Raw genomic sequence first — 27,028 nt, 5'->3', positions numbered from 1 at the left:
TCTAGATATATATAAGTAGTCAGATTCTCACTGAAGTTGTCCTTTTCTCTCATATAATGAGTTGCTAATGAAGACAGTCAACAACATCGTTACTGTCCAATGGTCACACATCTGCACCCTGATCTGTCTTGACTCTTTCACATTACTCACTGGCAAACCCACTTCTCCTTTCAAAACCACAGTCTGGAGTTGTTAACAAAATGACTTGTGCTTGCTCAGCAGTTAACTTCTGCTCTAAACTGTCTGTGAAACCTTGGTCAATATCATTTTCAGAATTAATGCAATTACTGTATTCATTGCCTTCCTGGGCATTTGATTATGTGTAGCAGGTTTCTGGTTTTCAAATATTTCAGATGATGTGAAGTTGAAGGGTTTTAATTATTTATCCTTGATGACTTATGAAAGGAAAGTTAATGCGAGGGAGTGAAATAGTTTTCATATGCAACTAAGCCCATTTTCACTAATTATCTCATAATTACTTGGATTATGCTTGTCTACTTGCTCAGTTTGTCTGTGTCCCCTTCAGGCCTTTATAAATCCCCTCCTTCCTCACAATTCCACCTCATTTTGTATCATCAACAAACTTTGAATTATGATATTTTGTTCCCTCTGTCAAATCATAGAGACAGAGCATGTAAAAAGGCACTTCAGTCCAGAGAGTACAGGCTGACCATCATACACCAATTCCACTTTATTCTGCCCTCACTCCCATTAACTATTCTGAGATTCAACAACTCAGCCACATATAGCAGCCAATTAATCTACCAACCCACATCTTTGGAGGACTGGGGGAAACTAGAGCACCAGAAAATAAAGCATATAGTCACAAGAAGAATGGGCAAAATGCACCTGGCACCAGGCACCAAGATTGACAAGGGTTACTTGAGCAACAGCAATGTCATGCTCCAAGTTGTTAAGGTAGTTTGTGAACAGCTGATGCCCAAAGGACCATCCCTGCAATACTACACTATTCACAGACTGTCAATCACAGAAAAGATTCCTGGTTTTCTCCCCATGGCTTGCCTTCTGTTTAATAACCAGTTCTCATAGACAATAGAAAACAGAAGGAGTTGGTCCTTTGGGTATGCTCCACATTCAACATAAGCATAGATAAGTAGAGTTCCTACCTTCCCCATGTCCCTTGATTACTTTAGCATTAAGAAATATATTTACTTTGTCCTTGAAAATATTTAATGACTTACACCACACTCCCCTACATCCTTCTACCCTGCCTTCTGTGTGAAAGAGGTCCATGATTTCACCACTGGGTGAATTCCTGATTTCAGTCTATTTTGTGAATGAAACACAGGTTTCAGACTCTCCAGCCATCAGGAACATCCTCCTTGCACAAAGTTTCTCTAGCCCTGGTTGAATGTTAGATTTCCACAAAATCCCCACTCATTCTTTTAAGATTTATTGAATATTATTTTAATCAACCCATGCCTGTCTATCCCCAGAGAGCAGTCTGCTAAATCAGTGGTCCCCAACCACCGGGCCGTGAGGAAACGATATGATTTGGCGATATGAAACGATATGAGTCAGCTGCACCTTTCCTCATTCCGTCACGCCCACTGTAAAACTTGAACACCACCGCGCCGCCCCCCCCCCCGCCACCCCGGGTAAGCCGGTTCACAAGAATATCACTAATATTAAACCAGTCCGCAGTGCGCAAAAAGTTGGGGACCCCTGTACTAAACCATTATTGCATACTCTCCATGGAAAGAACATCCTTTCTCAGAAAAATAGATCTAATCTGTGCACACAACTCAAAGTCTTTCAAGCTCTATATAGCTATATCAGAGCATTTGGGTTCCAGTCCTCAAATCATTTTAAAATCAAGGCCATTTGCATCCATAATTCTTACTGCACTGTGTGTTTGCTTTCAGTGATTCCAACGTACAAAGGCACCCCAATCTTATTACATCTCTTCTTTTCCCAATCTGTCATTATTCAGATAATAGATTGGACTTCTGGTTTAAGATGTCTCTAGCGAAACTCAGCGACAATTTGCTGGTGGCCAACCAACCAAATGTAACAACTAAATACTTTCTTTTTCTGGTAAACTATCACCATAAACAAGAGCATGTAACTTTTCATTGGACTTGGTGGTGAGTTGATGCAGCAGAACTGAGGGGAAGCAGCAGGCCCATCACCGAGGTGAGGAGAGACCTGAAGTTCGATCAATTTAAGCGCTGGGCCGAATTGGAAAAGTCCAGTACAGGCCGAGTTGAGGTAGCGGTGTCCAGGCCCTAGAGTGTAATCAAAGCAACAAAACCTGATGTTTCAAAGACAATTTAAGTGCTGGGCTAGATTGAAAAGGTCAGGGTGTCGAGGCGAGAGACGGACAGGTTTAGCTTCCAGCTCCGCAATGTTCATTAGGCTCTGCTCTGTGCTTCACATTGGGTGTTTTTAAAATGGGTTCTTTTGTGTTTATTTGTTTTGTGGCTTCCTGTAAGGAGATGTATCTCGAGGTTGTGTAATGTATACATACTTTGGTCCTAAAAGTTCCAAGTACATTTATTATCAAAGTGGATAATGTCATGTTTCCCTATGCTAAACTGCATCTGCCATGCTCTTAGCTTCTCACCCAACTAGTCAAAATCATTTGAAAGCCTCTTTGCATTCACTTCACACAGTTCCCCATTTTTGTGTTGTGTGTTCAGTAATATAACACTTGGTTAAGACATACTACAGGAACAAAATTAGGCCACTCCGCCCATCAAATCTGCTCTACCATTCTATCACGGCTGATTTATTTATCCCTCTAAACCTATTCTCCTGCCTTCTCCCCATAAACTTCTGACGCCCTGACTCATCAAGAACCCATCAACCTCCACCTTAAGGATACCCTATCACTCGGTCTACACGGCTGTATGTGGCAATGAATTCCACAAATTCACCACCTCCAGGCTAAACTAAAGAAATTTTTCCTCATCTCACTTCAAAATGGAGGTCCCTCTATTTTGAGGCTATACCCTAGACTCCCCCAGCAAAGGAAGCATCCTTTTCATATCCATTCGATCTAAACCTTTCAATATTTAACAGGTTTCAATAAGATCCGCCCTCATTCTTCTAAACTCCGGCACATACAAGACCAGAGGCATCAAACACTCCTCATATGTTAACTCTTTCATTCCTGGGATCATTCTTGTAAACCTCCTCTGGATCCTCTCCTGTGCCAACGCATCTTTTCTTCGATAAGGGGCTAAATCTGTTCATAATACTTCAAGTACAGTCTGACCAATTCCTTATAAAGCCTCAGCATTATATCCTTGCTTTTATGTTCTAGTCCTCTCAAAATAACTGCTAACATTACACTTGCCTTCCTTACCACAGATTCAACCTGCAAGTTAAATTTTAGGAAATCCTGCATAAAGACTCCTAAATCCCGTTGCACCTCCAATTTTTGAATTAACTTCCCATTTAAGAAATAGTCCAAGTCTTTATTCTTTCTACCGAAGCACATGACCACACACTTCCCTACACTATATTCCATCTGACGTTTTTCTGCCCATTCTCCCAATCCGTCTAAGTCCTTTTGCTGACACCATGCTTCCTCAAAATTACCTACTCCTCCACCTACCTTCACATAGTCTGCAAGATCACAAAGCCATCAATTCTTTCAGCCAAATCATTGACATACAATGTGAAAAGTCAACCAATCTTCTATCAATGCCAGTATCTTTCCTATAAAATCGTTAGTTTTTATCTTGTTAAGCAGCCTCATGTGTGGCACCTTGTCAAGGGCCTTCTGAAAATCCAAATAAACAGCATCCATCAACTCTCCTTTGTCTACCTGTTATTTCCTCAAAGAATTCCAACAGATTTGTCAGGCAAGATTTCCCCTTAAGGAAACCATGCTGATTTGGCCTATTGCTTCCAAGCACCCAGAAACCTCATCCTTAAAAATAGGCCCCAACATCTTTCCAGCCACTGTTGGAAAGCAGTTCTCAATCATACCAATGTTTACTCAGCAGCATGTATTCTAAACTTGCTAACCAACCTGCTGCATCAAAGCTTATTGGAAGTCTTCTGAAAATACCAATACAGCACAATCACAGATGTTTTCTTATAAGGCCATAAGACACAGGAGCAGAATTAAGCCATTTGGCCCATCGAGTCTGCTCTGCCATTCAATCATGGCTGATCCTTTTTTTTTCAAATCTCTTCCTCAACCCCAGTTCCCAGCCTTCACCCCGTAACCTTTGATGCCATGTCCAATCAAGAATCTATCAAGCTTGCCTTAAATACACCCAACAACCTGGCCACCACAGCTGTATGTAGCAACAAATTCCACAAATTCACCACCTTTTGGCTAAAGAAATTTCTCTGCACCTCTGTTTTGAATGAGTGCCCCTCTATCCTGAGGCTGTGTCCTCTTGTCCCGGACTCTCCCACCATGGGAAACATCCTTTCCACATCTACTCTGTCTAGGCCTTTCAACATTCGAAAGATTTCAATGAGATCCACCCCCCCACCACTCATCCTTCTGAATTCCAGGGAGTACAGACCCAGAGCCATCAAATATTCCTCATATGATAACCCTTTCATTCCTGGAATCATCCTTGTGAACCTCCTTTGGACCCTCCCTAATGCCAGCACATCTTTTCTAAGATGAGGGGCCCAAAACTGTTCACAATACTCAAGGTGAGTATCTATCCTAGTTGTTTACATCCTCAAAAACTACTGCAGATTAGGCTAGGCAGCATGATTTTCCTTTCAGAAATACATTTTGATTCTGCTCAATCCTACTATTGTTTTCAAAGTATTACTGTATTGTTCACCATAGACTCAAGCACTTGCCTACCAATGATGGCAGCATTTTCTCTCCCCCTCCCTTCTTAAATAGAGGGACTACATGCAGGGGCGTATCAACGGAAAATAGTGCCTATGGCAAGCACTGAAATTGCGCCCGTCCAAACATCTCACACCCATTTTTTAGATAACGTTACCATAATATCAGCTCAAAAATACAAGTCAAGCTCGTTAATCTTTTAATTAACAAATTATGGCACTACATGAAAATTATAACTGCACCTTCCTTGCTTTCACTGATGCAAATTGGTCTATGATGTGATCAAAGTAAGTTTTTTCAGTTTCTTCTCTTTTTACACTCAGCAGAGCAAGATCACAGAGTCTGCCTTGACCCATGGAGGCTCTCAAGTCCGAAAGTATTAATTTGAACTTGCTGAATGATCTCTCACAGCTGGCGATGGAAATTGTGATGGTTAGCATTATCTGAATAGTGATGCGAAGATTGGGGAAGACGCTCTCATTGTTACAAGAGGGCATTGGGAGAAGACCCAAATACAAGACACAGACACTGAAGTACTAGGAACAGGACTAGGTTTGTCAAGAAAGCGATGCAAGAAGGAAGAAATGACGCTGGCCATTGACACAGGCCCTGGATGAGACTAGAATTCAGGGCCTAGGCTAGTACTTGGGCTAGAAGCACGGGACCCGGACATGGAACTAGGAACGAGGAGCTTGGACTAGGAACACGGAACTCTGGCACCAGAGCCTGGACAAGAACCCGGAACCTGGGTCTTGGTTGGGATTCGGAACCTGGCTCTTGACTCGGAACCGGAACCCAGGTCTAGGTTAGGACTCGGGACTTGGATCTTGGCAAGGACAGGACGTGGCTACAGGACAGGACAAGGTACTCCAGCACAGGACGAGGAATCTCCAGCACCGGGCTGAGCAAGTTAACTCCTGGGCTTGGTGAGTAACTCCTGGACTTGGCGAGGCACCAGAACTGAAAGAGGACACGAAGCTCAGATTTGGACAGGGCTGGAACACGGTGCCTAGACTTGATCTTGGAACACGGGAACATGGAGCCTTGGACTTGAACTGGATATTCAAAGGCTTGGACATGGACTGGACGCTCAGAGCCTTGGACATGGACTGGATGCTCAGAGCCTTGGACGTGGACAGGACGAGGTACTCCAGGGCAGGATGAGGCTCTCGGACTGAGTTTGGCTCAGCTCTTGGACTCGGCTTGGTTAGGCTCTTGGGTACAGAGCCGGAACTCCTCCTTGGAGTGCAGGATTGGGACCCTTTCTAGGACGCAGGGCCAGGATGACTGCCAAGGACACTTGCTGAAGGAACTGCTGAGCTAAACTGCCGAGGGACTCCTAGACTGGACGAGGGGCTCTTGGACTGGACAAGAACATGAAGCCATGACTTGGACAGGACTGGAACACGGTACCTGGTACGTGGAACACAGGAACACAGAACATAGAGCCAGGACCCCTCCTTGGGGACAGGACATAGGGCCAGGACTCGTACATGGAACACAGAGCCAGGACCCCTCCTTGGGAACAGGATTTAGGGCCGGGGCTCTACACAGATTCAAGACTCCTCCTTGGGAACAGGACATAGGGCCGGAACTCTTGTTTGACACGGACACTAAACACAGGGACACAAAGAGACAGTTCCAAACTCAACGACAGATAGTTCCTTATCTTGGCGTGGCAAGGCTCCGGTCTCACTCCGACGGTTGAACTAGACGGCGCTGGACTGTTCCATTCCCCTCCCCATCTGAATTCCTGACAGCTTATCTCAACAGTTACTTCGGCACTAACCTTTGTCTGCTAACCTTGCCTGCAACCTCGCCTGCGTCTCTCCTTTATCACCGTCTAGTTCAACTGCTGGAGTGAGACCGGAGCCTTGCCACGCCAAGATAAGGAACTACCTATCGTTGAGTTTGGAACTGTCCCTTTGTGTCCCTGTGTTTAGTGTCCGTGTCAAAGAAGAGTCCCGACCCCAGGTCCTGTTCCCAAGGAGGGGTCCCGGCTCTGTGTTCTGAGTTCCTGTGTTCCGAGTTCCTGTGTTTCAAGTTCCAGGCACAGTGTTTAAGTCCTATCCAAGTCAAGGCTTTGTGTTCTCGTCCAGTCCAGAAGGCATCGTCCAGTCCAGCAGTCCTTCGTCCAGTCCAGGAGTCCCTCATCCAGATCAGGAGTCCCTTGGTAGTTCCCCTCAGCAGTTCCCTTGGCAGTCATCCTGGCCCTGCATCCTAGAAAGGGTCCTGGCCCTGCGTTCTAGAAAGCATCCAGGGCCTGTGTCCTAGAAAGGGTCCCGGCTCCGTACCCAAGAGTCTAACCAAGCTGAGTCCAAGAACCGAGCCAAACCCAATCCAAGAGCCTTGTGCTGCCCTGGAGTTTCTCAGCCTGTGCTGGAGTTTTTCATCCTGTGCTGGATCATCTCCATCCGAATCCTCGGCATTTCGCCATCTAGTTCAACCGCCGGAGTGAGACCGGAGCCTTGCCACGCCAAGATAAGGAACTATCTACCGTTTAGTTTGGAACTGTCTCTTTGTGTCCCTGTGTTTAGTGTCCGTGTCAAAGAAGAACCCAGGCCCTATATCCTGTTCCCAAGAAGGGGTCCGGACTCTGTGTTCCGTGTACAAGTCCCAGCCCTATGTCCTGTCCCGAAGGAGGGGTCCGGGCTCTGTGTTCCGTGTACAAGTTCCCCCCTATGTCCTGTCCCCAAGAAGGGGTCCTGACTCTGTGTTCAATGTACAAGTCCCAGCCCTATGTCCTGTCCCAAAGGAGGGGTCCTGGCTCTGTGTTCCGTGTACAAATCCTGGCCCTATGTCCTGTCCCCAAGGAGGGGTCCTGACTCTGTGTTCTGTGTACAAATCCCGGCCCTATGTCCTGTTCCCAAGGAGGGGTCCTGGCTCTGTGTTCTGTGTACAAATCCTGGCCTTATGTCCTGTCCCGAAGGAGGGGTCCTAGCTCTGTGTTCCGTGTACAAGTCCCGGCCCTATGTCCTGTCCCGAAGGAGGGGTCCTGACTCTGTGTTCTGTGTACAAGTCCCGGCCCTACGTCCTGTCCCGAAGGAGGGGTCCTGACTCTGTGTTCTGTGTACAAGTCCCGGCCCTATGTCCTGCCCTGAAGGAGGGGTCCTGACTCTGTGTTCTGTGTACAAATCCCGGCTCTATGTCCTGTCTCCAAGGAGGGGTCCTGACTCTGTGTTCCGTGTACAAGTTCCCCCCTATGTCCTGTTCCCAAGGAGGGGTCCTGGCTCTGTGTTCCGTGTACAAGTCCCGGCCCTATGTCCTGTGCTGAAGGAGGGGTCCTGACTCTGTGTTCTGTGTACAAGTCCCGGCCTTATGTCCTGTCCCGAAGGAGGGGTCCTGGCTCTGTGTTCCGTGTACAAGTCCCGGCCCTATGTCCTGTCCTGAAGGAGGGGTCCTGACTCTGTGTTCTGTGTACAAGTCCCGGCCCTACATCCTGTCCCGAAGGAGGGGTCCTGACTCTGTGTTCTGTGTACAAATCCCGGCCCTATGTCCTGTCCTGAAAGAGGGGTCCTGACTCTGTGTTCTGTGTACAAATCCCGGCTCTATGTCCTGTCTCCAAGGAGGGATCCTGACTCTGTGTTCCGTGTACAAGTCCTGGCCCTGTGTCCTGTCCCAAAGGAGGGGTCCTGACTCTATGTTCTGTGTTCCTGTGTTCCAAGTCTAGGTGCCGTGTTCCAGCCCTGCCCAAATCTGAGCTTCATGTCCTCATTCAGTTCTGGTGCCTCGCCAAGCCCAGGAGTTCCTCGCCCAGCCCGGTGCTGGAGATTCCTCGTCCTGTGCTGGAGTACCTTGTGCTGTCCTGTAGCCACATCCTGTCCTTGCCAAGATCCTAGTCCCGAGTCCTAGCCTAGACCTGGGTTCCGGTTCCGAGTCAAGACCCAGGTTCTGAATCCCAACCAAGACCCAGGTTCCAGGTTCTTGTCCAGGCTCTGGTGCCAGAGTTCCGTGTTCCTAGTCCAAGCTCCTCGTTCCTAGTTCGATGTCTGGGTCCCGAGCTTCTAGTCCAAGTCATAGCCCAGGCCCTGAATTCTATTCTCGTCCAGGGCCTGTGTCTATGTCCAGCGTCGTTTCTTCCTTACTCACCTTGCTTTCTTGTCCTGTACCTAGTACTTCAGTGTCTGTGTCTTGCACTTGGGTCCGCCTTCCAACACCCTCCTTGTAACAATCATCTCCATACTGAACAATGAATTCAAGAAGCTCTTCAGGTCTTCATATTTTCATGTTGACCCGCCTTGATAGCATTTCTTCATATAGCTGCCATCCATCAACATCAGAGCTGTACAAGATCTCGGAAGGCTTTCAAACCCAGAGCAGCATCGTGGAAGTTCATGCTAGGATCCTGCAGCCTCTTTTGAATACGGTCAACATGAATGAGTACTTTGTTCCAAAATCCTAGCAAAATCAGAAAATTGTAACTCAACATGCTGTTGTACAACTGCCTTGCGTCACTTCTTGTTTCATTGGTCTTGTTTTCATTGTCTATCATGTCCTGGAGAACTTGAAGTACCCCCTCAGGGTACTTGTTGATGGGCTTCACTGCTTCTGTCCTTGCATTCCACCTGGTTTCAGACTCCAACTTAACAACCACAGGCACGGCGTTTTTGAGTTTTTCCTAGCGCTGTGTTGAACGAGAGAAAAACACGTAGAGAGCTTCAGTGGTTCCAAAAAACGTGACCATCATTGTATCTTGCTTGGCTGCATGTACACCCACCAAGCTGAGTGAGTGATTTTTGCAATTCACAAACACTGCCAGGTTGTTTTTCTCACTTATTCTTTGATGAACTGAACACCACTTCTGTGTCCAGCCATCACAGCAGCGTTTTCATAGCACTATGACCGACAATCTCGTCACTCCATTTCATCCTTCTCTAGCTGTTTCAAGATGTCTTCAACCAAGCTCTCAGCATCCTTCTGGCTTATCTGGGTAAAACCAAGGAAGGGCTCTCTAACACGGACTGTTTTCCTCTCAAGATCCACTTCCACATACCTCACTACTTCTGACATCTGCTCACGGTGTGCCTGATCAGGAGTCGAGTCAAACATGAGACCATAGTACCTGGCTTTACGAATGCTTCTCAGTAAACTCTGGTGAACAGTGGATGCCATCATGTGGATGAATTCATTCTGGACACCCGGTGAAAGATAAGACGAGGATCCAGGAAGACTTTCCAAATGAGTGAAGTGTTCTTTTATGACAGGGTCAAAGATGGCCAGTGGTTTCAGTGAGCTAAGGAAATTTCCCACATTGGAGTCATCGTCTAGCTGAAGTGACTGCCTGTGTCCTCGCAAAGCCAGTTCTGGGTCGCAAGGAATTTTATGCAGTGAAGGATTCTCCTCAAGATATCACACCAGTTCTGCTTTTCCTTCTCAATCTGTGACTGAAATACCGCATGAATAACTCCTCTGTTTCCAGCTGAATTTATTTCCATTTCTTTCCACTGTGTGAAGCATTCCCGATGATTCTTGGCATTGTCATGTACACCACCTCCCCTTCGTACCCCATCCGTTATTTATTTATTTATTTATTTACTATCTCTCTTTTTCTCCCTCTGTCCCTCTCACTATAACTCCTTGCCTATCCTCTGGGCTTCCCCCCTCCCCCTTTCTTTCTCCCTAGGCCTCCCATCCCATGATCCTCTCATATCCCTTTTGCCAATCAACTTTCCAGTTCTTAGATTCATCCCTCCCCCTCCTGTCTTCTCCTATCATTTCAGATCTCCCCCTCCCCCTCCCACTTTTAAATCTCTTATTATCTCTTTTTCAGTTAGTCCTGACAAAGGGTCTCAGCCCGAAACGTGGACTGTACCTCTTCCTAGAGATGCTGCCTGGCCTGCTGCATTCACCAGCAATTTTTCATGTGTGTTACGAATCCTTTCAGGTACTTTCCACTGGTTGAATCCACTTCCTGCTCCAATGAGGATTGATGGTCTGACCAGGAATAGAGAAGACAACAGGTACGAAATGCAGACTTTTTAGAAGGGGAATAGATCAGCCATGAGCGAGTCACTTCCTCACTACGACCATTTCCCAATTTCCTCTTGAACCAAGTTTTGTTCATTGAGCGGTTATTTGTTGGTAGCAAAGGGCCCTCACTGTTCTGGAAATACTTCAAACTCAGCTTTATTATTTCTGTTCTCAACTCGTCAGGCAGAATTGCTTTTCCAGTATTCTTGTCGAACTTCAGAAGTCCAATGTCATGCTGTTCAATCACTTCTGGTATGACAATTCGAGGCTCTTTGACACCATCCAGTTCACTAGGTTCAGTATCATCAGGTTCAATCTCGTCAGCTAAAATCTCGTCAATAAACTCAACATCACCACCACCACCATCGTCTTCCCCTCCTGTCATGTCCACGTTGTCTGTGGCAGCCTCACTCTTAATGTCGTCATACTCGGATTTATCTGACTTAACTTCCTTCTCAGCTTGTGACGCATTTGTACTTGATCCACCTTTGGATTCTAACAAACTTGTAGCAGATGCAAGCAACTCCATGGAACGTGTCGAACTACTTGTTCCGGGCTTTTCAAAGAAGGGCATGAAGAACTTGCTCGACTTCTTGGCTTCTTCCACCTCCAACTTTTGTCTCTTCTGTCCTTCAGCTCCAATTTCCTTCTTCTTCGTGAAAAAACGTTTCATGGTCTTCTTACACAATGCTCTGAAATAAGGCCATCCTAATGCTTCTCACCCATGATAATCAAAGACAGATCATACAGTGACATGCAAAAGTTTGGGCACCCCTGCTCAAAATTCCTGTTACTGTGAATAGCTAAGTGAGTAAAAGCTGAACTGATTTCCAAAAGGCATAAGGTTAAAGATGACATATTTCTTTAATATTTTAAGCAAGAAAACGTTTTTCTTTCCATCTTTTACAATTTCAAAATAACAAAAATGGAAAAGGGCCTGAAGTAAAAGATTGGGCACCCTGCATGGCAGTACTTAGTAACACCCTTTTGGCAAGTATCACAGCTTGTAAACACTTTCTGTAGCCAGCTAAGAGTCTTCAATTCTTGTTTGGGGGATTTTTGCCCATTCTTCCTTGCAAAAAGCTTCTAGTTCTGTGAAATTCTTGGGCCATCTTGCATGCACTGCTCTTTTGAAGTCTATCCACAGATCCTCGATGATGTTTAGGTCAGGGGACTGTGAGGGTCATGGCAAAACCTTCAGCTTGCGCTTCTTGAGGTAGTCCATTGTGGATTTTGAGGTGTGTTTAGGTTCATTATCCTGTTGTAGAAGCCATCCTCTTTTCATCTTCGGCTTTTTTACAGACGGTGCGATGTTTGCTTCCAGAATTTGCTGGTATTTAATTGAATTCATTCTTCTCTCTACCAGTAACTGTTCCCCGTGCCACTGGCTGTAACACAAGCCCAAAGCATGATCGATCCACCCCTGTGCTTAACAGTTGGAGAGGGGTTCTTTTCATGAAATTCTGCACCTTTTTTTCTCCAAACATACCTTTGCTCAGTGCGTCCAAAATGTTCTATTCAAAAGGTTCAAAGGAACATCTAGACAAGCCTGATGCATTTTGGAAACAAGTCCTGTGGACTGACGAAGTTAAAATAGAACTTTCTGGCCGCAGATTAAAGGTCAATCTGTGTCTGTGGTTGAGTCTTTCAAATTCCAATGGACTACTATTACCAGTATATTGAAGTGTTCAAAGCACATTACACTCATCATCAGGAAAGCCCAGCAGAGATTGTTCTTCCTACGCCAGCTTAGGAAACTTAACATCTCAGGGTACATCCTGATGAATTTTTATTCAGCGGCATTACTGAGGGTCCTGTGACCATCACTATCATCATTTCATTTCCCGCTACCTCCTTCCTCTACAAATCCAGTTTGCAGCCAATGGTACACTCAGCAGAGAAGATCATTGGCTGTCGGCTACTGACATTAAAAGACCTGTTCATCACCAGAGCGAAGAAAATGGCTGAAAAAAATTACTGCTGACTTAACCCACCCTAGCAATCACCTATTCACCAAATTCCCTTCAGGGAGACACTACAAGTCTATCACCACCAGGACTTAACATCATCTGCTAAGCTTCTTTCCTGTTATTACCCAGCTTCTCAACAAAACTCACTCAAGTATAATACGCTAACTATTCCTGCACAACATCCATTAAATGGTCTTTCCTGCTCTCCTTGCTCTGTTGAAAGTTATTGAGTCTCTTCAAATGTTTGCATTTACTTGCTTGATAATTGACATTTGTGTATGTACCATTCTGCCAATTGTTGATTGCTCATGGCTGTTTGCACTACTGTCTTGTAAAATTATTGGTTGCTATTGTGTTGTCTGCCAGCTGGCGGCATAGTGGCATCAGCGCTGGACTTTGGAGCAGAAGGTCCCGAGTTCAAATCCAGCTGGCTCCCATGCACGCTTTCCATCCGTGTTGGGTGAAGTGTCGAGCTAGCAACTCGACCTCGTAGGAAAAAAATGCCTGCTACAGAAACATCAACAGCAAGAAGTTGATGACCTATGCTCTCTCGTAAGTCCAAAGGCAATTTCTCTTTCTCTCAGTGTGATGTCTATTACAGTGTTTTATGCTTGGCACCAAACCATAATCAATTCTGGTATGTTTCACATACTGCGGTCAAGTGCTTCTGATTCTGATTATAGGCTCCTTTTCCTCGGTTCTTCTTTGATACTCTGGTAAAATTAATACTCCCTGTTAGTTGGAGCCTACTAAAAATATTTATTTAAATATTGGAATTATATTACTTAAAGGATTTTAATAACTTCCAGTTCCACTTGTTACAAAAACAAAGTGTAAATTTCAATACTGGATCTTACTTCCGCCTGCTGGATAATGACTCCTCGTTTTCCTGATGATTGAATTTCAGTTGATGTTTATCGTAAAGATCTGGCTGATGATCTCTAGGTTGTGCAGGTTTTCTAACAGGATGTCCACAAGCTCTATTTACCTGTTAAAAAAAGTAAATATGATGAACTTGAAATTATTAAAACATGGTCTGAACATTAAAAGCCATTCTTAAAATTAAATGCCAGTTATTTTGTTCTTAATACCAGATTACGTAAGTGCAGCCATTGAAACATACATATTGAGAACATATAGTGGAGGCAAACAAATAGGTGCTTACTTTTGAAAACATATTACAGTGTTTTAGAAATACTAATGACTAAAACCTTCTGCTGTTTTAAATTCAGCTAGAAATGCCCAAGGAAATAAAAGTATATGTAACCAAATACAGAAACAGTGTTGTATAGAAGTACTGTGTTGAAGCAATAATGCATTACTATCATTAGTAGTTCTAATTCTCTCAAATTATATCGATGGTGTAGTTTATATTTCTCCAGGTGATCAAGTAACACCTCAGTGGTGAAATGCCCAATCCATTGACTTTCAAAAAGAGACTGCATGCAGTTGAATTGTTATATCTATCAAATGGGGCTGGTAGTCTGTTACCAGGTTGAGGATTTCACTAGTACTCTGACAAAAAAAAATCAACCTGGAATGTCAAACCAAGCTGCTGAGTATCTCCAGCACATTCGGTTTTTATTTTGGATTTCCACATCCGCAATTTTTTTGATTTTCATTGAGAGATGCATCAGTTTGATTCATTATTCTGCATTTTTTTCTGAAATAAGTATTATATTTGACAACTGTATTGTTCTGATCAAATGGCATTTTGAATTCTACAAATGATACATAACCAGAAGTGGTCATATGAGATGGACTTATAAGTGGTGGGTCACAACTTGCTACAAGCCATAAGCACCCAATTGTCCTCTGGACAACAATTCAATAATGGTGGATCTGGAGAAGCTTTATTCTGTCATGCTGAGTAAAACTTTTCCAGATCCACTATGTTGATTTATTATCCAACGCCATCGTAATCCAAAGCTGCAAGGCCTTCACAATCAAGAGGTATTAATGGTGTCACTGAAATGGCCAATAAAAGGCTAGGAAAACTTTGATAACTGGCTAAGCCATGCCAGTTGGCATTGTTTCTGTCAATCCTGAGATGAAGGAGATGTCCCCCTTTTTAAAAGAAAGGGGCTTCCCTTCCTCCACCATCAACTCTGCTCTCAAACGCATCTAACCCATTTCACTCACATCTGCTCTCACTCCATCCTCCCGCCACCCCACTAGGAATAGGGTTCCCTTTGTCCTCACCTACCACCCCACCAGCCTCCGGGTCCAACATATTATTCTCCGTAACTTCCGCCACCTCCAATGGGATCCCACCACTAAGTACATCTTTCCCTCCCCCATTCTCTCTGCTTTCCGCAGGGATCACTCCCTACGCGACTCCCTTGTCCATTCGTCCCCCCCATCCCTCCCCACCGATCTCCCTCCTGGCACTTATCCTTGTAAGCGGAACAAGTGCTACACATGCCCTTACACTTCCTCCCTCACTACCATTCAGGGCCCCAGACAGTCCTTCTAGGTGAGGCTACACTTCACCTGTGAGTTGGCTGGGGTGATATACTGCATCCAGTGCTCCCGATGTGGCCTTCTATAGATTGGCAAGACCTGACACAGACTGGGGGTTCGTTTCGCTGAACACCTACGCTCTGTCCGCCAGAGAAAGCAGGATCTCCCAGTGGCCACACATTTTAATTCCACGTCCCATTCCAATTCTGATATGTCTATCCACAGCCACACTCAGGTTGGAGGAACAACACCTTATATTCCGTCTGGGTAGCCTCCAACCTGATGGCATGAACATTGACTTCTCAAACTTCCGCTAATGCCCCACTTTCCCCTCATAGCCCATTTGTGATTTATTTGTGTACACACATTCTTTTTCTCTTTCTCCTTTTTCTCCCTCCGTCCTTCTCACTATACTGCTTGCCCATCCTCTGCTTTTTCCCCCCCTCCCCCTTCTCTTTCTCCCTAGGCCTCCTGTCCCATGATCCTCTCATATCCCTTTTGCCAATCAACTGTCCGGCACTTAGCTCCATCCCTCCCCTCCTGTCTTCTCCTATCATTTCGGATCTCCCCCTCCCTCTCCCACTTTCAAATCTCTTACTAGCTCTTCTTTCAGTTAGTCTTGACAAAGGGTCTCGGTCTGAAACGTCAACTGTACCTCTTCCTAGAGATGCTGCTTGGCCTGCTGCGTTCACCAGCAACTTTTATGTGTGTTTCTTGAAATTCCAGCATCTGCAGATTCCCTTGTGTTTGATGAACTTAGATTGTTTGTTTGCTTTATTTATTTATTTATTAATTAATTGATTGACTGAGATACAACTCAGAATAGGCCCTTCTGGCTCTTCAAGCCATGCTGCCCAGCAACCCCCGATTTAATCCTAGCCTAATCATAGGATAATTTATAATGGCCAATTAACCAACCAGTATTGTGGAGGAAACTGGGGCACCTGGAGGAAACCCACGAGATCATGGGAAAACATACAAACTCTTTACAGATAGTGGCAGGAATGTTTCTGAATGTCTGTCAATTCAAAAATATTGGGAGACTACTGAAAGAAAGGACTCTTAAAAAAAAACTTCATTAGAAATAGCTATAAAAACATAAATGCTCTGTATAATCTGGAAGAGGAACAACAGGATAATTAACCAGCATAATTGATGCGAATCTGCACCATGTGTGAATATCACTGAGGGAGACCATGAGTCTGATGTTGGAGCAGAGGCAAATATATTGCTTCTAAAGTTTAGGCAGCAGATATCTTTCAAATACCTTTCAAAATTAGTCTTAGAGCAGACTTAGTCTGAGCCAATGCTACCCAAGCCTTTTATAACAAATAAAGTGGTGAGATATTAACAAAACTTCTGGAGCTCTGTCTCATCCTTCAAATAACTTTTGGACAGATAAAGTTAGTAGGTTAATTGGTCATCGTTAATTGTCCTGTGATTCGGCTATGGTTAAATAAGCAAAGAGTGGGGATAAAGGAATCTTTTCCTGGTTGGCTGCCAATGACTATTGGTGGCTCGCAGTGGTCAGTGCTGGAACTGCTTCTTTTTAAGTTACATGTATGATCTGGATGATGAATTTGATGGTTTAGTGAACAAGCATGTAGACAATACAAACATAGGTAGGGAAGTAGGTACTGTTGAGGAAGCAGGGAGTGTGTTATTATACATGCTTAAAAAAAAGAACTTCAATCCCCAGTGGGCTATGCAAGGGGTTCACCCAGAACTTGAAGCGACAATGGTGACCTGGTTGCACATGCGCAGGGTTGAACAACAATTCAGTAATAAAATGTTCCAACGTAAACCCATGCCAAGTTTGTCCTTATTGAGAATGAACATAACATGGTGTAGGAAGACACTGTGAGGTCTAAACACAGAGAGTAAATAAATACTGTGCACGACTGAGAAAGAGACTGCATGAGTACAAAAGGTGCTAGCAGCAAGTACACCAGTTGTGATGGAGAAGCTGGTCAGTGAGGTGAAAGAGCACGTTGTCTCAAAGTTCAGCATTTACTGGATTCACCCAGAGAGGTTCAGGTCAGAGGCCAAGAGTTCCCATCAAGCAAACTCTTCCCACACCTATGCAGTTTACCAGCAATCTGATAACCAGAAATGCTTTAAACAGCAATTCAATATATATTTAGCTGCTAGTGGAGCAGCAGGGACTGATGAAAAATTGAAATAGTTTTCTGCATGTAATTGGCGAAGATGTTTTGGACATCGAAAACAGCTTTTAAGTTGATGAGACAGCTTTTCATTGGACACTCTGATGACAAAATTTGTGCAGTATTTTGTCTCAAGTCGAAACATCACATTTGGAATATATAAGATTTTTTTTCCCATGACCAGAAACAAGTTGTTAGTTTTGACAAGTACTTAGCTGAGCTTCACATACTGTGAATTTGGAGATTTGAGAAACCCACTAGTTAGACACAGAATAGTTTGTGGAATTCCAGAAAATGGACTCGGAGAAAGACTACTGCATGAAAAAGATTTGATGCTGGCAAAGGCAGTGAATATGTGCAGGGCAGTAGAGACTCCACTAGCACTAGCTAAGAAGCTGCACAGTGCAGACGCAACAGTGCATGTTGTGAAAACAGAGAAACACTGCACAAGGTGTTTCCCACAGCAACAGCAAGGCAAAGAGGAAGGCTCAAACAGCATATATGGAGGCAGTCACATTCCAAAGACGTGTCCTGCTTATGGAAAGTCTTGCAGTAACTGCTCAATGGTTCAATGGTTCCATTTATTATCAGAGAATGTATACATATACAACCTGAAATTCTTACTCTCTGCAGACATCGCAGATAAGGCAGTTGACTCCTGTTGTCCATGCATGCAGGAAAGTTCTGTTTCCACTTAGAGACAAACCTATACAAGAACTATCACACATGGAACAGATGAATGTCATACAGAAAACCGGAACCAGCAGAGTGATGAGCTCACTGGTCTTTATGCAGAAGAAAAATGGAGCATTGTGGATCTGTCTAAACCCAAGAGATCTCAATATAGCCATCAAGAAAAAACATTTTAAATTGCTAACATGGGAGAAGATGATGTCCTGGTTTACAGGTGCCAACTGGTTTAGCAAGCTCAATATGTCATCTGGGTTTTGTAGATGAAGCTTGATGAGGCAAGCTTGAGACTGCACACTTTTAATACACCACAGGGAAGATACCGCTTTCTCTGTCTATCATATGGGATTCTGACCGTACAAAAAGTCTACCATAAAACCATCCACATGAACTTTGAGGGCACACCTGATGTCGAGACCATGATGGAGGACAACATCTCCTAGGGGTCCACCTGGGATGAACATGATACACAACTGAGACAAACGCTTAACGTGACACGGTATGTCAATTTGAAATTAAGTACTGAAGAAAATGAGTTTGGCGTTAAGACACTGATCTTGAGAGGAGACGTCAGGGAGTGAAGCCTGACCGAAGAAAGACTTCAGCCATTGAAAACATGGAGAGGCCCCAAAACAAGGGGATGGTGACTTACTTGGCTAAGTTTGTCCTTCAACAGCCACTCAGGTCACTCCTTCATAAGTGAAATGAGTGGATTTGGTCTCATGAGCAAGAAGTATGTTTCCAGATGTTCTAAAGAGTCATAACTGAAGAACCCATGCCGGAGTTTTCTGATCCAGAAAGGTGTACTAGGATTTCAGCTGATGCTTCCTGGTACAGCCTTGGAGCAGTACTACTGTAGCAGCATGATGACATAGAGCAACCTGTGGCTTTTGCATCAAGGGCTTTAACTAGTGCGGAAGCCACAATGCACAGATAGAGAAAGAGCTTCTCGCCAGCACACATACATGCAAAAGGTTTCATCAGTTCATCTATGGACAAGCTTTTGAAGTGGAAACACTTCAAAATAAACCACTGAATGACTGTCTCATGAGGATACAGCACATGTTGATAAGGCTGCAGAAATATGATGTGAGAGGATCTACACAACGGGAAAACATACAGCATATTTCCTGCGGATGTGCTATATCGAGCAGTTGTCAAGAAAGAAAAGAGTGACCAAGAGGTTAATACAGATATACAGGCCTATGTTGACATGATTGTCACTTCCATTCCAGTATCTCCTAATAGAAGAGAGAAGATTAGGAAAGCAGCAGGGACAGATGAAACATTGAAAGAACTCAACGGTACAATACTGAAAGAAAGGCTAACAAGAATGATTGTCCAATGTGTATTAGGGATTACTAGGCATCCAGAGCTGAACTGTCAGTAGTGAAACATATGGTTTTCAAAAGGAACAGGGTTGTGATTCCAGTGTCGCTACATAAGGAAATGCTCTAGAAGATACACAAAAGGCATCTGTTGGGAATAAAATGTAAATGTAGAGCTCGTGATGTGATGTACTAGCTAAGAATAAACCAGGACATCAGCTAGACCATGTGAATAATGCCTTAACTATAGACTAATGCAGCAATCAGAACCACTTACATCACACCCTGTACCAGGTCATACTTGAAAGTTGAAGTGGATTTGTTTGATTGTAATGGCAAGAGTCATATTGTTGTAATGGACTACTTTTCTAATTAACCCAAGGATGCAACACTGCAATCAACATTCAGCAAAGCAGTCATCATCTTCCTGAAAACTGTGTTACAAGGGATGGAGTTCCATGTGAAGTGGTATTAGACAATGGTCCACAATTGGGAAGCTGTGAATTTGAGTCCTTTCCCCATGTTTGGGGGTTTTGACATTCAATTTCAAGTCCATATCACCCAAAATCGAATGGCCAAGCAGAGAGTACAGTTAAGGTAGTGAAGGGCCTCATGAAGAAAATGCAGGATTTTCGAGAGAATTTCCGTAAAAGTTTGATGATTTACAGAAGTGTGTCACTGCAGAATGGCCTTTCGCCAACACAAATGCTGATAGGTAGAACACATACACATTAACCTTCCAGTGCATGAAGACCTATTGATACCTAAAGAAGCAGACAAGATTCAAGCGAATCGGAAAGGAAAACAGAAACTGTATCAGGACAAGACTATGAAAAGTCCACCAGTCTTGAAGCCTGGAGATCAAGTATGAATCTGAGATCACAATTCAGGCACATGGTCCATGCAAGGATATGTGCAAGAGGAAGTAGCTCCACATTCCTATCAGACCTAGACAGAGCAAGAGACACCTCTGAGTAGGTACTTCGTCGATCTCGGACCACAAATTCCAACCCATAGCCCACACATCACCAGTCAGTACACCAAAGGAGTCAGCAGATGTAATAAATGAACATGTTGACCAGAGTCCTCAGAAAGACACAAATATTAATGCAGCAAATGCAAGTAATATACCTGTGGAAATATACTAGTAAAATAGCAGACCAATAAAGGAGCATAAGCCACCTCAGAGACTGATCGAAAGTTGCTATTTACAATTGAAATTGAAATGTTGAACAGTTGAAAATTCAAACAAAAAGAGAAAAGAAACCGGCTATGGAATATAGATTTCTTTGTTGGAAAGGATTATTGTTTCTTGTAGGCTTATGAGGACATAGTATTGTGCTTGTTTTTCTTTCAAGGGAAAAGATGGTGCATTATGTGTACATAATAAAGAACTTCAGTTCCCACTGGACAATGTGAGGGGTTCACCTGGAACTGGGTTGAGCGGTAACTCAGTAATAAACTGTTCTAATGTAAATCCACCACAAGTTTGTCTTTATTGAGAACAAACATAACAGGGAGCCTGCAGAAGGACTTGAACAGTTTCGAAAAATATGCAAAGAAGTGGCTATGTAGGGGAAGCGTATGGTCATGCACTTTGGTGAAATGAATAAAGGCATAAACCATTTTTAAAATGGGGAGCAGTTTCAAAAATTGTATGCGCAAAGGTACTTGAGTGTTCTAGTGCAAAATTCTCTAAATGATAACTTGTAGGTTAAATTGGTGGAAAGCAAGGCAAATGCAATGTTTGAATCCATTTTCAGAGGACTAGAATATAAAAGCAAGAATATAATGATGTGTCTCTATAAAGCATTTTGTAGACTGCATTTGGAATATTAAGAAGAACTGTGGTATTACAGAAAAGATACTAGCATGGATAGAAGACTGGCTGATTGGCAAGAGGCAAAGAGTGGGGATAAAAGAGGCCTTTTTGGTTGGCTGCAGGTGACTAGTGGTGTTTAGCAAGATTCAGTGTTGGTCCATGTGAGTATCTTTCCTGTAATACCATGGGCTCTTGTTTAGCAGCTACGTATGCGTCATCTTGTCAAAACCCTTCTAAAGCTCCAAGTAAGCAACAGCCACTGACTCTCCTTTGTCTATTCTGTCTGATATTTCCTCAGACACACTATTCTCTGGTCTACATGAAGCACCACCTACCTAACAAATGATGTCTGCCTCACTCGTCACAATCTCCCCCTCTTCAGTGGCCTGGTTGGTTGTTATACCTATAAGTTCCCTGACTCCTCTTTCAATTCCAGCTCCTCTATGATTGGTAGTGGTGGGAGGGGAGAGGGGTCCAGATATTACCACTTCCTAACCTGCAGGTCTGGAGTGCAAGTTGTCTATTTGCCAAATCTGGCCTACCTCCATACCTCTCCAAGTTCGGCCCCAGCGACACACTGGACATCCCCTAGGCTTTACCTACTGGCATGTTGGGCAATTTACTGCTGCTGTTCTGGCTTCCTCACATGTCAGAGCCACCCTTCGGGCCAATGCCCTTATTCCTTCTACCCCTTGATACCCACTCTCTGGTGTGCCCACAGAGCCTAAGACCATAATCTTCCTTCTCTGTGATTGCATAGCATACATTATTCTTAGCAGCAGCATTCTGTGTTGCCTCCATGTCATGAGAAGTGTGAGCGGCTATATGGCAGACAGTGATCTGCCAACATTCGGCATCATCCCATTTGTTTTCCCAATAAGATTGACCCCCCCCCCCCACATGTATCTTCCAATTTTGCCCCTGCAATTGGGGCAACTATATGACCATCCTGTTCGCCATTTGCCTTACACCCATGTCCTCTACAATGGTTATTACATCCAGGGCAACTGCTGTGAGGGGCAGAGCATGTTTACTCAATTGCCTGAAGTCTATCGGCATTCACTATGTCCACACCGGCCACATTTGTCTATTGTACAAGGATGTTGCCTGCCAAATAATCCCCTCCTTCACCAGTGCTGTCACTGCTTCCCTGATCTCCTTGGTGTCACCTGGTTTGCAGTACTGCTTGATGTTCACCATCTTGGCTGGAGGCAGGGTGACGAGGAGCTCCCACTTGGCCAGTCCCACTAGTACAGTTGCTCAAGCCACCCCAAAAGTAAAACAGCCCCTGTTGGTCTGCAGGGACCTGCCTTTCAGCACATTTATAACAAAAATGCACTCAGGGGACGCCGCGACCAGCACTGATGTAGGGCCTGGTTGTTCTGAGTTGTTAGCTGCCTTTACTGTAACTACCCGGGCCAGGGCGAGTGGCCCTCCCAGTCCTTCTATAATAACCTGGGCACCTCTCCATCCTTTAGGGTCTCCTGGGATAATAGTGTGCTCGGCCCTGGTATCAAATAGTGTCACCCATCGATGAACACTTCCCTTTCCCCAATGTGCTACAATAAGTAGGCAGACCTCAAGTATCCTGGCTAGGAAAGGGTTACTGAGCCTTGGCCGGGCCCTTGTAGCGGTGGGTCGGGGGGTGCGCCCAGCTGCTGCAGAACTTTCTGCTATGCCTGAAGGGAGGGTATGAGAATGGATCCTTCCCTCCATTGCTTGGAAAATCAGCACCTTCACACCTACACCCCCACCCCCCGCAGTTCCACTCCCTTCTTTTTTTGAGAAAGGTCCTTCCATAACGTATACAAAGCAGTGGCGGATATACTGTCCACCTGCTCCTTTGGGATGCCTGCCTTGAGCCAAAAACATCTCCTTTCAGGTCAGGTGAAACCCCCCCCCCCTCCCTCTTCTTCACCCAGCTACAAGCCCCACCTACATGTTCCAACTCTCCAAGAATCCTACTGTCCTCCCTTCCACTGGCTCTAAAAGGGACAGTATTATTCTCTTCAAACAGGGGTTAGCGTTTTCACTACGTACCCTTTCTTGGTTGAGGTAAACTTTCTATCCACCGTTGAGCTATCCCCACTCTCATATTCCAGTGATCAGGGCCACTGATAGAGAGCCTTAATAACCTTAACCTTTACTGCCATCTTTACTCCATCCCACAAAGATCTTTACTCCATGACCATCCCCTGTAGGGCACTGTTTACCCCATGGTTTGATAACAATCCTCCCAGGGCACTCATTTTCTGGTCAGATAAGACCACTTCAACTTTCTGCATCTCTGATCCTCTGATGAGAACCATCTCATGGACCTCTGGTTTCCTCCCTCAGAAGTCAAATATCAGCTCTTTCTTCTTGTGGACATTCAGTAAAAGATGTTTTTATGGCACCACTCAGCCAGATTTCCAATCTCTCCTCTAGGTTGATTCAGTACCACCTTTGTTTCGGTCTAAGACACTGGTGTCATCAGAAAACTTGAACATGGCATTGGAGCTGTGGTTACCCACACAGTCATAAATGGAAAGCGAGTAGAGCAGAGGGCTAAACACACAGCTTTATGTTACATCTGTGCTGATGGAAATCATGGAGAAGATGATGTTACCAATCTGAACTGACTGGGGTCTGCAAGTGAGGAAATCAAGAATCCAATTGGACAAGGAGGTATTGAGGCCAAGGTTAGTTTTAAGGGTATGTTGTTTACCCTATATACTTCGGACTTCAGGTACAACACTGAGTCATGTCATCAGCAGAAATTCTCTGATGACTCAGCAATAGTTAGGTGTATAAAGGGAGGATGGGTGAATGAATACAGGGCCCTGGTGGTGAACGTTGTCAAATAATGCAAGCTGAATCATCTGCAGCTCAGCATCAGTAAGACAAAGGAGATGATGATGGACTTTAGGAAGATTAAGCCTGTACTGCTCCCTGTTACTATTGATGGTGAGGACATGGATGTGGTGAGGACCTACAAGTACATGGCGGCACACCTGGGGGACAGACTTGAGTAGAGCACCAACACAGAGGCTGTGTACAAAAAAGGCCAGAGTCATCTCTACTTCCTGAGGAGACTGAGGTCTTTTTGGAGTATGCAGACCTCTCCTTCACATGTTCCACCACCCTATTGTTGCCAGTAAAATCTTCTATGCAGTGGTGTGCTGGGGGAATAGCATCAACACGGGTGATGCCATCAGGCTCAATAAACTGATAAGAAAGGCTGTCTCTGTTATAGGAGTCAAAGTGGACACACTGGAGACTGCCATAGAACAAAGGACCCTAGGGAAAATCCTGGCCATTCTGGACAATGTTTCTCACCCTTTGCATGCCACCTTGGCTGAACAGAGAAGCACTTTCAGTAACAGACTAAGACAACCCTCACTCTGGTGAATACCGAAGTACAGTATTCATTGGGAACCTTCCCTACCTTCTCCAACTCCAGGCATTTTTTGTCTGCTATCCCTGATCAGTTCTACCCTCACTCTAGACATTCTTCCATGCACCTAGTCATACAAGACTTTTTAGATTATGAAGACACACAGTCCTCTTTTATTGTCATTTAGTAATGCATGCATTAAGAAATGATACAATATTTCCTCCGGTGTGATATCACAAAACACAGGACAGACCAAGGCTGAAAAAAAATTGACAAGACCACATAATTATAACATATAATTACAACAGTGCAACAATACCATAACTTGATGAAGAAGTCTATGAGCACAGTAAAAGTTCAAAATCTCTCAAATGTCCCACATCTCACGCAGACAGGAGAAGGAAGAAAAACTGTCCCTGCCATACCCGACCACGGTCCAACTCTGAGTCATTCGAAAACTTCGAGCTCTGATCAGCTCTCCGACCCCGAGTACTGAGCGTTATCTCTGTCCGAGCGATTCAACCTCCATCTCGGTCACCAACAGCAGGCAAAGCCAGGGATTTTGAGGCCTACCCTCCGAAAGATTCCTGACCACGCAGTAACGACAGCAGCGAACGAGCATTTCAGAAATTTTTCCAGATGTTCCTCTGTGCTTTCACGTCCATCTCCATCAAATCAGAAATTGTCCACGGCCCCTATTTAACAGATACGCTACCATTTTCACCGGAGGGCTGCGCATGCGCGGCTCTCTGCTTCTCCTCTCCTTCTCTTGGCGCCTTGCCCTTTTCAATGGTCCTCATTCTCGCACAATTATCGCTCAATCCTCGCTCACATTTCCTCAAACATGGAGATTATGCTGGAATTAAGAGGAATGCCTGGCCAACATAAACTCCTTTTCCCAGATGCAACCTTTTCTATTCTTTGACTGTTCAGGGGAGGTCATAGAAACCTTGGAGGCATGTGCACAGTTATTTACGTTTGTATGACATGTTCGTGTATTTTTAACTGAACCAGTAAAAGTAATTATCGAATAATATAGAAATCTTTTTATGCCTCATCAATTATTCTCATTAATGGTAAATACAAGCAACAAGTGCTCGTGGACAAGCTTGTTTGGTAACCAGGATTTGTCATGGATAAGGTGTAATGCAGTGAACCCCGTAGCCCATTGTTTTCTCTTGTGTTTCTCTTGCCCATAAATTGTTTTGGCTTGTTTCTTAAGTATAAAAACATTGTGGAGTGCCTGTTTGAATTCAGATCCCTCCAATTGGACAGCAGAATTAGTGTCCCAATCACTCATACATTTTTATAGTGGAATACTTCCTTACATTGAACTGATTTTATTGAATACAGGATACTTACATCATTTGATATTGCAGACACCATGACCATATTTCCATTAGTTGTGTGTCTGGAACCAAGTTTCATAGATCTCATCAATACACTTTGTCATGTATACAAGGAATTCAATCAAACTGGTCGGACTGGTTGCCTTTGTGAAAGCCAAGATGACTGCCTCACTCTCTTCCCCCACTCCTGTTAGTCACACAAATCCAGAGTTACATACTTTTCAGTTCACCAAGTCTTTGTTTATAAGCACACAAGCAGATCCCTTTTCCCTTTGAAGTAAATACCGATCCTCCATTTATAAACTATGTTATCCCAGCTCTTAATGCTCATCTGGAGCTTCATTCATCAATGCATTATTATTCAACTGCTCAAAGTTTGCTTTACGAAATGTCAAAGTTTAGGCTCAACTACAAGCAGCTCTAACGCAATATAAAGTTCAACATATTTATGGTAACTCTGAACATGGTATCGCTAGAACAAACTTAGTATGCCATATTCTCTTGTTGGTTTAATGAGATACTATTCCACAAATTAGTTTGGAAGAGACATAATAGAAATTTCCTGCTTCTCTCAGTTTCCTATAATAACACTAATTGTGACAAGACTGTCTGAATAATGTACGTTTGCACGTGCACTGCCTAATAATTTTCAGAAGATCTGTCAGAAAAGTCACATTAACCTGCCAGTTTGTAATCCTTCCCTCCCACGACCAGATTGTTCTGGTTTCTGTCCACTTCCCTTTGAGTCCTGATGAAAGATCTTGACCTTAAACATGGACTGTTTATTCCCCTCCATAGATGTGGAAGTTTGAAAAAAAAGCTATTAGAATTAGATGCTGGATGATTCCTGATACCTTTGGATCCTTTTATACAAAATCAGTTTCAAGTGAAGAGCAGAGGAGAAACTATTCAGGCAGATGTTTTAACTTTTAGACTATTGTCAATATAGTCTCAGATTTAAAGGATTAAAATAGATTGTATGTCTTAATTTTGGTTAAGTTTTAACAAATAAACCTGCAGATTCTGAAAACCTGAAATAAAAACACAAAACAATAGAGACTCTCAACAGGTAAGGCAACATCTGTGGAAGGAGAAATAAT

At 44.0% G+C, this 27,028-nt stretch overlaps 1 protein-coding gene across 2 annotated transcripts in view; it reads right to left on the bottom strand.

Moving 5' to 3' along the window:
- gpc5a (glypican 5a) overlaps positions 1 to 27,028 on the bottom strand; it is a 948,795-nt gene that overhangs the window by 804,013 nt on the left and 117,754 nt on the right. For both annotated transcript variants that reach the window (XM_063048513.1, XM_063048514.1), the window contains exon 4: positions 13,593 to 13,723. In XM_063048513.1, the coding sequence (XP_062904583.1) occupies positions 13,593 to 13,723 (131 nt within the window). The remainder of the gene's footprint in view (positions 1 to 13,592; positions 13,724 to 27,028) is intronic.

This window comes from Mobula hypostoma, chromosome 5 (assembly GCF_963921235.1).
Source record: "Mobula hypostoma chromosome 5, sMobHyp1.1, whole genome shotgun sequence".
NCBI lineage: Eukaryota > Metazoa > Chordata > Chondrichthyes > Myliobatiformes > Myliobatidae > Mobula > Mobula hypostoma.
This window is presented reverse-complemented; position numbering and strand designations above follow the sequence as displayed.